At 32.4% G+C, this 15,371-nt stretch overlaps 1 protein-coding gene across 1 annotated transcript; it reads left to right on the forward strand.

Moving 5' to 3' along the window:
- The first annotated feature begins 5,476 nt into the window (after positions 1–5,476).
- On the forward strand, positions 5,477–8,617 carry LOC136207363 (uncharacterized). Its single transcript, XM_065998630.1, has 2 exons — positions 5,477–5,901; positions 7,674–8,617. The coding sequence occupies exons 1-2, from the start codon at positions 5,722–5,724 to the stop codon at positions 7,845–7,847; spliced, it is 354 nt and encodes a 117-aa protein (XP_065854702.1). The 5' UTR covers positions 5,477–5,721; the 3' UTR covers positions 7,848–8,617.
- The last annotated feature ends 6,754 nt before the right edge of the window (positions 8,618–15,371 follow it).

The following is a 15,371-nucleotide window of genomic DNA, read 5'->3' on the forward strand; positions in this document are numbered from 1 at the left end:
TTAATAATTAATTTATAATGTAAAAAAATAATTCTTTGATTTACCCTCAAAAATAGAAACACATGTAAGCTAGATTAGTTTATAAAAAAAACGTTGAAATTTGGAGTGGCCCAATTTATAATTAGGGTCCATTTAGTTTGGATTGGGCTAATAAGTAAAACGTATTTGAACACGTAAATAAAAAGTTCATTAACCTACCGCAGTATTATTTCAAAAAAAACCTACAGCAGTCTTCTTCTTTCTCACATAGCCGCCATCCACACCACACCCATCTTCTTCTCGTTCTCTCTATCTACATACACATAAACACCCGATTCCAGCTTTATATCTCTGCCGACAACCGATCTCGGTTTTTTCTCCTTGCGGTTGATCTAGGAAGAAGGCTTTCTCTCTCTGCCATGATATGTTTGCTTTTTGTCTTGAAATTACTCTGTTAGTCTGGTTAATTTTTGAAGGCCTGTAAATACTCCATTTTTGAAGGCCTGTAAATACTCCATTTTCTGCTGGTATATATATGCAATTTTAGTTGTTCAAGTAGCTTTTATTGGTTGCAAAATTAACAACCTTAGAGATTAGGCAGTCACTTTCGGAAACTCATGTTCAAGTAGCATCAATTTCATTTTTTGCTGGTATATATATGCAATTTTAGTTGTTCAAGTAGCATCAATTTCAAAACTCATGTTCATTTCCAGAAAAAGATTGATAGCACACCAAGAAGATGTATGACTCAAAGAGAGAAATATATATTAAAACAAAGAGCATAAACAACAAGGCTTTTGTAGCAAAATTAAGTCTATTTAAAACTGTTTTTTTTTAATAAAATCGAAACGAGCCGCTCGACGAGTTTCGAGCTCGAGCCGCTCGTCGAACCGCTCGACGAGCCGCTCGACGAGTTTCGAGCTCGAGCCGCTCGTCGAACCGCTCGACGAGCTTCGAGCTCGAGCCGAACCCATATCGAGCTCGAGCCGAGCTCTAAAATTCCAAGCTCGACGAGCTTCGAGCTCGAGCCGAGCCGGATCTTAACATGTCTCGAGCCGAGCCGAGCCTGCCCCTGTTCGGTCTCGGTTCGGCTTAATTTTTAATTTAAAATGGTCAAAATCACGTTGAACGATCAACTGATCAGTAAAATGTACCAAAATATTGAGTCATCTTTACTTGTAGTGTATTTTTTTGGACAAAATAAAATCTAGATACTAAAGTGTGAATTATGGTAAAGTTCAGGTACCATCAGTGTAATTTACTCATCAAACTCATATTGACCGGCCATAGACCGGTAAAATATACTAAATTGTTCGGTCATTGTTACTTCATATATATTTTTGGGACAATATAATCTAAGTACCAAACTATGAACTATAGTAAAATTTATGTACCATTGGTGTAATTTACTCGTCAAATACATAAAATAATATGTATAAAATTACAACTAAATCATATCACCAAATTTAATTTTTAATATGTTATTATTCTCTATATATTATAATTTTACATCATAATTTAAGAAATCTAGACTTCAATTCGTAAATCATAAATCCTAAAAAATATATTTTAAACTTCTAATTTATAAATTCTAATCCTTAAAATATATTAAAAGTACTGATTTTACTAGTTTGATATAATCCAAAATTATGATTTGACATAGTTATAAATAGTTTTTAAAAGATAAATTTCTGTATAATTTTCCCTAAATTAAATTAAAGGATAAGCCCCAATTTTTTTCAAAAGGAGGGTACTAGGTCCGGAAGGAACAAACTTGGGTCAAAATCAGAAAAACTACATAGCAACAGAACGATTTAAAAATGACCCGTTGCGATCTACAAATAAAATATCCTCAATGTATGTGGGAGACGTATCACACTCGTGATGCCCTAGGAAAAAAGACCATGAGTCAGCAGTGTGTTCCTTCGCAATAGGAGTGCTTGAACTGAATCTCCCAACATTTATCCCGCAATTCCAAACATTTGTCAATAAGCCAATATCATGGGTGATGTAAAGGAACCCTGTTCTCCGTAAAATGAAATATAGACTTTGCATGCATTTCCATAATTACGCGTGTATAGTCTTTCTTCCAAACCAACTCCATCCCATAATAAAAAAAAACCCACAGCTCCGCCATGAACACAGTACAAGTACCAATATTCACCACAAAACCCACTCTCCAATTGCCTAATCATCTCTTAAAAGACCCTTGGCCGAAGCAACACCCGGATTACTATGGCACGCACCATCAGTATTTAATTTAATCCAACCCCTAGGAGGGGGATCCCTATGGATCCAAATCGTTCGGCTAACCCGAGAAGAGAAGGGAGCACTCGAAATCTTTAGCCTGAGAGAGAAGAAAGAGAGACCGACCCGCCAATCGATTCCTATGGTGAAAAACAACGTCATTCTGTCACCTCCAAAGGCACCATAAAATATTTGAGAAAATGGTAGGCCAAGGAATAAAAGAAATAATGCCAACAAAATTCAAATTCACCTCGATCCAAACCTCCATAGAAACCTTATTGATTCTAACATATTTAGCCTATATGAAATGGTGTTAATTTCAAGTAAGATCAATTTCAAAACACGTCGCTGAAGATTTCAAAATGTTAATTTGACCATTATTTAAGTGTTACATTGAATATTTCAAACATTAATTGTATATAAGGTATTTAGTTTGTTACTAACAAAGACAAAAAAAAAAAAACTGATTAAAATACTAACAATTATGTTTAACACATTTAAGTTAATCACACAAAAGTTTTTGTCAGAATATCTAAAATGCTTACGTTATTACTAATATAGTAATCATCAACTAAAAACACACAAAATTGTTTCAGTTTAACGACAAACTTATTTAGAATGATCAATCAGGTAGATAACACTAAGGGGCGACTCTAGTACTTGAGAGGCTCTAGACTGCTAATTTTACATTTTATTTTGTTATAAATTAAAATTAAATTAATTTTTTACTGAACAAGGAAAATCAAATAAAGATCAAACCATTAGGACTATTAATATAGAATGAAACAGTTAACGATTATATTATTATTATAGTAATTATATAAAAAAAAGTTTGAGCTTTTTGCAAACACATTACCTTTTTAATAGGTAAGTATTAGTATAATATATAAATTTATATTGTTGTAATAGTCGCAAGTTGAAAGTTAACTTAATAGTAATCCATCGTTGTAAAAAATGATAGACACTAATTGGGCGGATAGAACCCTCGAAAAAATAATCGAGGATGAGATTAATCGGATTTGTATTTTTATATTTTTATAATTTTTAGTAAATAAATTATTATATAAATACAATTAAAATATGATATTATGTAAAAATAATAATATAAAATATTTAAGATAAAAAAACATATATATTTAATATTTATTATATTAATGTCTTTAAAAAATAAAAAATACACTAACAAAATAACATTAATAACAAAAATGTGCCAAAAAATAGTATTAATGTTATTAAAAATAACACTTAATAGTTTTAAGTATTTTCTTTTAATTTTTGGTTATTTAATAATTTATTTAAAATCGAAAAAATCGACACGGCCAAATTTTTTAAGGGTCAATTATATAAACATCATAATTAAGTATAAAATTACAGTTAAGTTAAATCACCAAACTTAATTCTTAATATGTCATTATTCTCTATATATTATGATTTTACACCATAATTTAAAATTTCTAAACTCCAATTCATAAATCATAAAATCTAGAAAATATATTCTAGACTTCTAATTTATAAATTCTAATCCTTAAAATATATTAAAAGTACTAATTTTACTAGTTTAATATAATCCAAAATTATAACTTGACATAGTTGTAAATAGTTTTTTTAAAACATGAATTTTTGTGTAATTTTCCCATTTTTTAATGTACATTGGATGATACATGTGTAGTAGTCATCTGGTGGCTCAAGTTCACCCCTACATCTTTATATATATATTTTTAACCCTGCATTTATATATATATAATTTTAATTAAATATGAGTAAAAACTTAAATCAGGTTGATTAACGATTAATTCGGCTGATTTAAGCGATTCAATCTGGCATTCAAGAACCCAACATTAACCAGATCGAAGATATGATGAGTTTGTAGTCGAACTGACCGGTCCAACCCGATTTACACAACAGTGTAAAAAAACAGCGTTTACATTATTATCACAATGCTAAAGTTTTAGCTTATTCGAAAATAAAACTATTGTCAAAATATATTCCTTTTTAGATAATTCATGAACAACTTCAAACTCCACCCACAAAAGTTTTATCTTCTTCCAGCTCATTTGAAGAAGATTTTGCAGAGCCAAAACATCAAAGGCCCTCAAAAGATAAACAACTTATGTTTTTCAATATGGCCTCCACATTTAACCATCTCACCACTGTCTCAGGATATTCTACAGACTCTTCAGAAGGAAGATGCTGATATGGAATAATAATTGGCTTAATACATCATTTGCACCTTCAATTTGTCCAAAAAGTTTGATTCCTCTATACTTTCAAAGTGTTCCGATAGCTCTTTCAACTGGTATAAAAAAATCCAGTTAGCCCTCTGAACTTGCGTAAAATGTAGTCAATTGATCACTCGGTTGCAAAAAAAAAAGTTAAATGTGGAAGATATATTTCACGCATCTTAGAATGTTATTACACAATTAAAAAATAGATTAAAAACAAAGTTATTACTTGCTCAATTATAAAACTTGTCTTCTCTAATATTAGAGCCGCATACTCCGATCTTGATCATTTTACTTTTTTTTAAGACGCATGCAATAATTCTTCCGTATTTAACTTATTTTTTTACAACCGAGTGATCAAGTGATTACATTTTATTCAAGTTCATGAGACTAACTGAATGTTTTATTAAGGGAGCTATCAAGACACTTTAAAAGTTCAAAGGATCAATCAAACTTTTTGTACAAGTTATGGAGCATATGATGTATTAAGCAATAATAGGCTTAATACATCATTTGCCCCTTGAACTTCTCCAAAAAGCTTGATTGGCGCTCTGAACTTTCAAAGTGTTCCAATAGCCTTCCTAACTTGCATAAAATATTCATTTAGCCCCTTAAACTTGCGTAGAATATAATCAATTGATCACTCGGTTGCAAAAAAAATAAGTTAAATGCGGAAGATTTATTGCACGAGTTTTAAAAAAAGTAAAACGACCAAAATTGGATATATGGTTCTAATATTAGAGAAGACAAGTTGTATAATTGAGCAAACAATAACTTTATTTTTAATCTATTTTTTAATTATGTAATACTATTTTAAAATTCGTGTAATACATCTTCCACATTTAACTTACTTGTTTGCGATCGAATGATCAATTGATTACATTTTACACAAGTTCAGAGGGTTAACTGAATATTTTATACAAATTGAAGGGATTATTAGAACACTTTAAAAGTTTAAAGGCAATCAAGCTTTTTGGATAAGTTCGGGGGCAAATGATGTATTAAGCCCCAATAATAATTTGCCTTGGCAACTATCGCCCACAAATTCGAAAGGCGTGAAAATTGAATTGATCATTCCCCGTCCGTTCACGTATTCTTCTTCCCCTTTCTTCCTGGAAACTCTTTCTCTCTGGTTCGAGACTGTAAAACTATTATTCTTCCGCTAATTGTAATCCCTAGCAGTTACATCGAATGCTCATGTTAGTAGAATTACAGATTCAGTTGAGGTTTTCTGTTCCTGGATTCTTGCTTGTTTCCAGAGAAAGATAAAAAGATGTCGCTGAGGATTAAGGTTGTTGTAGATAAGTTCGTGCAGGAGCTGAAGGAAGCCTTAGATGCCGATATTCAAGACAGGATAATGAAGGAAAGAGAGATGCAAAGTTATATTGAAGAGCGTGAACGGGAAGTTGCTGAGCGTGAAGCTGCTTGGAAGGCTGAGCTTTCTCGTCGCGAGGTTCTTTCTTCTTTCGCTTTTGGTTTATTTTGTTCATTTAGGGATGTTTCATGCTGAATATGTGTGTGTAATGTCGATGTTGAGGATTTCAATTAGAAGAAATTAGGATAGGGTTTCAGTATGTTAGTCTCTGAGAATCGGCAGAAATCAGCAAGTATTCTTCTTCTTCTCGGCTTTTGTTTGTTTTGTGCATTTATTGGTGTATCATGCTGAACTTTTCTGTAATTTTAATGTTGAGGATTTCATTTTAGAAGAAATTAGAATTAGGATAGGGTTTTAGTATGTCAATGCTTGAGATTGAGCAGAAGATTTTGGTTAATTACTGTTTTGAATCTGCAACTGTTCCTCTGCTTTTGGTTTATTTGTGCATTTAGTGATGTATACAACAACAACAAAGGCTTAGTCCCGAAATGATTTGGGGTCGGCTAACATTAACCGTCATACATTGAAATCAAGTCTTATCAGCTACATATATTCTCTCCCTCCACTCCGTGATTTACAGGGACAACTCGTTTGACAAGACCCATTTGACTATGCATTTATATCATATATAATCATGTGGAATATGCAGATCACCTAACACGATTGTAATATGATAATCCATTTTGACAATCCTAAGTAAAGCTCACCCTTTGTAGATAGAAACATCTAGCTACTGATATCTATCTCAAGTCAACAAATAATTTTCTATGTTTCTTAAAAAGCACTCAAACTTCTCCCATGTTCATTTCATTTTGTACAAGTAACCATCACTTGGTTGCAACATATTTTGTTTTAGACATTACCTTGGTAGTCTCATGCTCTAGAGCAAATAGTACCAAATTTTATAGAACATTTTCAGAGTTCGTGCCAGTACTGATGTGAATGGAGGAATAGACAAATTGCAATTGCTTCTTCATTGTTTTATGTTAAAACCTTAAACTTGAATTGATAATATTATAATTTGAGCAGTTTGTCTAATTTGTGTACATGTAGTGAACTAAATGCGAAAGATAGGGATGTTACATCTCTCCATTATAACAGAGCATTAAAAGATAGATATGTTAGGATTCAGCTGAAACACACAGAAGTTGAATGTATCTAGATTGAGCTTGATGAATTAATTTCGTTCTATGATTTAAATTAATGCTCCTTGAGGATCTGTCTTTTTATTTCATTCTTCAGTTCTTATGCTATCTCTCTCGTCTTCCACATGTTAGTGAACTAGAAAGATTGTCACACTTTCAATTCCTGTACTCTCTGTGATTCGTTCCGACTCAAATTTAATGTCCCTAAAAGTTAATTTAGGCCACTTTGTCCAGAAAGTACAAGTTAATTTCTACTTGTTTCTCTATTTGGCTACACTACTAAACAATCAAAACTAAGTTCATTTAGGGCTGTTAATTTCTGACATGAAACACGATTTATAGAGACTATACGCCTGACACGATTCATTAACACGATTATCATTTTCAGTGTGTATATATTATATATCATGATTTGGAGTACATAGATCACATAACACAATTATGACATGAAAATCCGTTTTGACACTCCTAAGTTCGTCTTGGTCAGTAATTGTGTTGGTCATGCAATAGATAATTTTGCCTACATTACATGCTTCTTGTGAAGTGATTCTTGATGCCTCTATCAAACAAATGTTGAACAATCTTTTCCTTAATGAAGTTATTTGCTGCTTCAAAATGACTTTGCTCTGTCAGGAAACTGCTCCAATTATGACAACGGTCTTCCTATGATCGATAATTTTCTGAAACATGATATGTTTTTTTCAGGCAGAGATTGCTCGGCAAGAAGCAAGGTTGAAGATGGAGAAAGAAAATCTTGAGAAAGAGAAAAGTGTTCTGATGGGAACTGCATCAAATCAGGACAATCAAGATGGAGCTCTAGAAATCACTGTAAGTGGTGAAAAGTATAGATGTTTAAGGTTTGCAAAAGCTAAGAAGTAAAGTGTTGGGAGAATTTGCGAAGAAAAAACCGGTACTTTTGCAGTTGGGTGAATCACATTCGTAGCTCCTAAACTGTAATGCTACTAACATTATGGTCCCTAAACATCATTTTTTGGCATAAAAATCCTTGAACTTTACATTCTATAACATTAAAGTTTAACTCGACAAAAATCGTTACAAAATTAACTAAAGAATGATGGTGAATTAGGTATTCCGCCATAATTTTTGGTGACATGATAAAAGAAAGTCGATGATGACATGATGTACTTAAACTTGTCTAGCTCATCGTGTTGATTTGGACTTTAATATTATAGAATGTGAGGTTCAATGTTTTCTACATTTACAAAATGAAGTTTAGGGGTCGTAATATTATAGTAGCGCTATAGTGTTAAGGTCATGAATGTATTTTACCCTTTTGCACGTGGCTCGCAGCAAACGAGGCGACAAAGATGACAAGTGTAATTATATTTTCGTTCTTTATCCAATGCTGATAGGAAATTTGATATGTTTCAGGTGCATTCATGTGTAGATGTAGGTTTGCATTAGTATTACATGAAAGAGATAGTTTGTGATTTATGATGAAGTAATTAACTAGAAGCTCTTATGTTTGTCGTTAGTGAATCTAGTAGCTCATTATCTTGCACGAGCTGTTAGTTCTATGTCTGCGAGGAGAGTGGGTTTGTCCACCTCCGTTTATTATCGATGTGTTAAAAAAATATACTAGCTCTGCCTTTCATTTTTATTTTTATTTTCCTTTTTCGCCAGATACATTTCTAGCTTCTTAAACTTGTTCGGGAAAGTCTATTGACTTTTTCATTTTTGAAAGTGACCGATAAGCCTCTCGAAGTTAACATTAAAGTGATATATTTAGCTTATTAGCCTCTCAAAATTGCTTTAAAGTGATATGATTAACTTTTTTTAAATCATATGCTGAAACAGGAAGTGAAGATTTTCTATGGACTCTGATATGAAAGTTAGTTACCAGTAAATTGTGAAGTATATATTAAGAGAAAGGCAAAAAGCATGATTAGGCCCCTGATCTTTCATTTTTTAGTTTATTAAGCCCTTGATCTTTTATTCCTCTGATCATTTATTTTTGGTCTCATTAAGCCCTTGATGACCAAATTAGTAAGTTGTGAATATCTAATTCGGTTAAAAATACGTTATTAATTTCATCTGTATTTGAAATTATCAAATTTTTTTTTTACAGTTTTAATTAAGGTTTTTACAGTTTTCCTACAACGATATTACACATCCAAAACTGCTTTCAAACAGTGAAAAAATACAAATTTCAAATGCAGGTGCAATGAATAACAGTCTGTTAACCGAATTGGATGTTCACAACTTACTAATTTGGTCATTAAGAGCTTAATGAGACCAAAAATAAATGATCAGGACTTAATGTATCTAAATAAAAGATTAAGGGCTTAATGAATAAAAAAATGAAAGATCAGGGGTTTAATCATGCTTTTTGCCTAAGAGAAATATATAGGTATAATTATTATTATTTTTGTGGAATTGTCATTTATAGTAACTAAGGATATAATGGTTTGGTCAAAATATCTGTAACTTGATCATTAGTTAGAATATAACGAACAGATAAGAAACCATTTGCTACTTGTTTCCGAACAAAATGATAATATAATTCAATGTGCTTCGTGCGTGCATGAAACCGGATTAACCGTGAGGTAGATAGCATTGATATTGGTACGCCATAGTTGAATGGGATGAGGAATAGGGAGTCGTACTTCATGAAGAAGAGATTGAATCCAAAGAAGTTCAGATGTAGCATTGATGATTGCTTTATACTCGCTTTCAGTGGAGGATCGAGCAAAATCATAGGTTGCTTGCGAGTAGCTCAGGAGACGAGGTTATTGCCTAGATAGACACAAAATGCACTTGTGAAACGGTGATCATTCGGGTACCCTTTCCAATCACTATCAGAGTAATAATGTATAACACGAATTGGTTTAGATGAAAAAACAATGTCAAGATCAAATGTGCCTTGAATGTAGCGAAGAACGCGTTTGACTCCTTTCCAATATTTAGGACAGTGGAGGATTTGATACAACTTGTTAATAGAGAAAGCAATATCTTATATTAATTGGGTAGGTATGAATCTAGAAAAGAATGTCAAAATGCGGGGTTTTGCAGGTCTATTGTTTTTTGTACGGTGATTTGGTGGTATTGGAGATGGAGGAATGAGCAAATCTTTGGAAATGGTCGAACCTATAATGGTAATAAGGTGGAGTTTATTTTCACGCATTGCTAGGACTTTGCTCGGGCTTTTGTGGCTTCTAGTACGTCTTCTTCTTGTCATATACGGGAGATTTTCATTAAATGGCATTCGCCTGATGTGGGTTAAGTTAAGGTGAACACTGATGGTGCTAGTAAAGGTTAAAAATAAAAATTTTGATGAAATAAATAATGTCCATTTAACTAAATTTTAAGAGAAATTATTTATGGTTACTCAAATTTTTCTTTATTAACACGATAGTCATAGGCAGCTTTGAAATCAAATATAAAAGTTACTTATTATTTTTTTAATATAAAAATCCAATATTTATATAACAACATGTACTAATATTATGTAAATATTATCCGTTTTGGTTTAAATCTAACGCATTGAATTTCATAGTTTTAAAATGCGTTTTCATATATCAGATTCTCATTTTACTAATAAGTCTCACACTTTTTCTCTTGAGATTAGTTCATTCCTTAATGTGTCCATCATCATCATCCCTTAGGACTGCTACTAGTTCAGACTTTCTATCTCGGCGTCATCCACTTCAAATTGGGTCGTTACAATTTGACCATTTTAATAGTAGGTAACCGACAATAACAATAAACCATTTAAACTAAAAGTTTAAATTGATTATTAATAATTAATTTTATATTAATCGCTTGCATACCCTCACACTTGAAAGCCATTGGACTACTTTATCTTAAGAGGCTTTGATACAAAGCGACTATACCATTTCCACTTACAGCTTAAACTTAAAACAGTACTATTTTTAAATTAATCTTGGAATAAGGACCAAATTTGATCCTAATATTTTCGGTGAATTGCAGATTTAGCTCTAACATAAGAGATTATCTAAATTTAATTCTATTGTTTTCAAGTAAAATCAATTTTAGCCTTATCCTACCGAAAATTTGAAAAGGTTGATTTAGCTCTTATTTAACTGTTACATCGAACCTTCCAAATATCAATTACGTTTAAGCTATTAAATGTGCCGGTTAGGAGAACCGAAGAGTGGCAAAGGGATGTAGTGGTGAGGGGTAGGGGAAGACCTAAGCAAACTTGGAGGAGGGTGATCGAGAGTGATATGAGTTTATTGGGAATTGAGGAAAATATGGTAGTGGATAGGACGGAGTGGAGGGAGCGAATCTGTGTCGCTGACACGACTTGATTTTCACGGTTTTATATGATGGTTCATGTTAGCCGACCCCGAATCATTTCGGGACTAAGGCTTTGTTGTTGTTGTTGTTGTTGTTGTTGTATTACTAATATAGTTACAAATAATCAACAAAAAATTTATGAAATTGTTCCAATTTATCATAAACTTGTTTAGAAGATTTTGTGTAATAGTTAAATAACAGTAAAAAAAATCAAGTTTTTCAAATTTTTGAAAACGCTAGGATTTAACTTGCACAATTCCATAGGTTAGGGCTAAATTTACACTTCTTGAAAAATATTAAGGTCAAATTTGATTATTATCCCATTAATCGTTAACATATTAAATTATATTCTAAACAAGTTCAATTAATAAACTTTTGTTTTTGAGTTCATTTAGTTTTTATTTGGTTATAAAAGGGAAATGATTGATTAGGAAGAAATATCCTAAAACAATGATTTGGAAATAAAAAAAGTATGATTCTATAAGAAATGTGATTCTAAACAACTTTAATTATTAACTAGAATATTACGTTTTGAGTTAGTCAACATTCATTTTGATGTTGTTTACCCTTTCTTTGGTATGGTGTGTTATTAAAGTAAGATAGTGTTTCCTTTGAAAAGATTTATATACATGTTTTTTTGGCTAACTATCGGGTATCCTAGCCGACAACCCAGATTAATTCAGATTCAAGTTAGGTATGTCTTCTTCGGAAGGTAAAACTCCCACACTAAGTATTTTAATTAAAGTTGCATTCTCAGTTATATAATTTGCATGGTTGTCAAAACCGGACCGGTCAAAGAACCGGAAAAGGCAAAGAGTCAAAGGTTTGAGGTTTAACCGGATTCAACCGGGGTTCAACCGGTATTCAAAAATCATGTGAAAATTATATTTCTATTTGTATTTAATCTTATAACATAGTATAATATCAACTATATATTCATAAAAGTTATACTAATACAATAACAATTATTTAATATCAAAATATGGTATCAAATTAATAACTTTAATATGACAAATAAATATAAAAATTAAAGAAAATATATATTTTTTAAAATTAATAGTGATTATTTTTATTAATAACTAACATGTAAATATGCTAATAGGATATATATTTTATAATTCAATTTAAATTTAAATTTATTAGATTGTTAAAATTTATTTTTATATATTTAAAATTTAAATGCTAATTAAACTTTATTAATATTGAGAAAATATAATAATTTTTTAATGATATTTATTTAAATAGAAAAAATAATACTAAATCATATTTTAATTATTTAACTTATAACATTATTATTTATTTTTAAATAGCTGATATTAGACATAAGTGAAATGGTAGTGTGATGGTGAGCATTAGAGTCTGTAAGCCAAAAGTCCAAGGTTTGAATCCTACCTTTGTTAAAATTTATATTTTTTTTAAATAACCATATCTAAAAACAAATCGGTTGAAAACCGCTTAACCGGCACTGGATCAACTGGTTCATGGTTGAACGGTCGTTTTAAACGGTTTTCAAGGATTTAACAATCAGACCACCTCCAATCCGAAATTGTGACTGGTTCTGATCGAACCGGATTGAACCGGTCAGACCAGTTCGGGTTTGATAACCTTGATCCCTAATTAGATAAGGGTAATGCTATTTACCGCAATATTTTTTCTACCTACCGCACTGTTATGACATTTATGCCCTTATCATAATTTTTTCTCAAAAACCAAAACTTTTTTTTCCTCTCTTTTTGAATTTTTTTTAAATGAATTTGGCCTAAACGGGCAGCGCACACCATTCCACCGTACGGTGGAACGGAAGCGCCATTCGTTCCACCGTACGGTGGAACGAACGGCGCGTGCCATTTCCACCACGGGTGGAACGGGCAGTTCGTCCATTCCACCCGTGGTGGAAACGGCACGTCACGTCCATTTAGGCTAAATTCATATGGATTCCGCCTCCATTTCGGAGGCGGAACCCGTGATTTCGGAGTAATTTAAAAGAAAAAAAAAACCTTACGGGAGCATTCGTGAAGCCTTTACCCGCTCATGCCTTTGGCGGCATGTCGTTTTAGGTCGGGTTTTTTGAAAATCCAAAAAGCTAGAGAGGATTTAAGAGTTTTGATTTTTTGAGTTTAAATTATGAGGAGGGCAAAATTGTCAAAAAAAAAAGTGCGGTAGGTGGAAAAAATATTGCGGTAACAATTGGACCACGTACTTAATCTCTATATATAAAACCTCTTATTTTATTATCAAAATCCATTAATCACTATGAAAATAAACATGGATATTAATTACTATGTTACTTTATTGAAAGAGTATAACTTAATTGGGACTTACAAAGTGGAATGTTACGCTTCGAGCTCATCTTTTAAATAGTTTCATTGAAAACATTTATATTTTAGAAAAAAAATCACATTCTAAAATAATTTATATAAAGAGACGGGTGGAGTAAATCCAAGTGACTTTTATATTAAAAATTTAAGATTGTATCATCATTTTAAATTATAAATTCGTTGTTCAACTATTCAAACGCTGTTGTGAGCTATTTATAAAAGATTAGAGTTTATATAAAGTTTAAATATTGATCATCTTGTCGTGGAGAGTGATTTTAATTTAGCAGTTTCTTGGATCAACAATAGAGATGATAACTCGAGTATATTTAACATAGCTCATTAATAGAAACCGGGATGTCTGAATGGTTTTGTTATACTTAGTCATGGTTTCCTACACTTAGCCTAGGAGAAATGACGAAACTGCCCTTTGTTGTTTTGGGGAAGCAAAAATGATTTTTTTTCTCTGTACGGAACGCGGACGTATATGTTAAAATATACACAAAGTACTAAATATGTATTAAAATGTGTTAAAAACAATAAGTGCTAAAGAATTCTAAATATTAAAAAAGTACAATAAGTCCATTTGTCTGGTTCCATTCCTTCATAATCTGATCCATTAATTGAGTCCTAACTTGTGGAGCCTGCTCGGCGGGCACGGATGCGATCACCTGCTGAGCAACGTCTGCCAAACGGCTAACCCACCGCACAAAATTAAATGATAAAAAAACAATATAGATAAAACAATAATAAAAAAATAAATAAAAAAAACTTACATATTCACTGTTGGAGCGAGAATAGTGGAACGACGCATCCTGAGGGGCACGAAGCATACGAGGATGTGAATGTCGTCTGTACCACTCCAACTCATGTTGATCTATCACAGGCGTGCGCAATTGCTGCATCTCAGCCGCTCTTTGCCTACGAGCTGATATGTCAACACCACGCGCTTTCGTATGACGTGGTGTAGAATATCACCCATATCTAGCTGCCTCACTGGAGAGATTTCCCAGCTACACTTCCCCTCTACGTGTATTAATCACATTATTTTATAAAATTAGAAACCATTTACAAATATTATTCGTCTAACTAAAAATTAATTAATAGTGGGGTGTATGAACAATACGCCTCTACACATGTAGAGGCGTATTGTTCATACGCCTCCTCTGTGGTGGAGGCGTAATACTCATACGCCCCGACGCTGAAAAATCCACCTAAAAAAACAATCGATTTTAATCTAAACAACCGTAAATAAAACAAAATTTCGAACAAAATTACGTACCATGAGTCCTTTTCCGCGACCGCTCCTCCCTTGATCCATTGCGTATGCGTCTTTGCTATAGGCTAACTGTGGGAAACCTAGGCTAAGTATAGTAATTCACTGTCAGAATTCTTAATGTCTTTAGAGAAAGTAACAGAGTGACAGATAATCTAACTAGCTATGCGTTGACTTTGCGAGAAGCATCCGTGTGTTTCAAAATTGTCTCCCTAGTGTTAGTCGTGAGTTCTGACAAGACGTTAGTGGATTTCCTAACCTAGAGAGGTGACCTCTTAGTAGTGTCCCTCTATTTTGTGTTTAGTTTTGTGTTTTTTTGTTTGTCTTTCGTAGCTCGTTAAGTTGTAAAAAAAGGGATCAAGTGCAAAAATACCTTTAACGTTTACAGCTAGGAGTAATTTTACCCCCTAACATTGACAGCCAAGAGCAATTTTATCCCTAATGTTGGCAAGTTGGGTCAGTTTCAGATATTATTATAAATACAGATATGTTGTTACTTATTCTTCACTAATTGCATATCAGTTCGTTTTA

This window comes from Euphorbia lathyris, chromosome 9, assembly GCF_963576675.1.
Source record: "Euphorbia lathyris chromosome 9, ddEupLath1.1, whole genome shotgun sequence".
Lineage (NCBI taxonomy): Eukaryota > Viridiplantae > Streptophyta > Magnoliopsida > Malpighiales > Euphorbiaceae > Euphorbia > Euphorbia lathyris.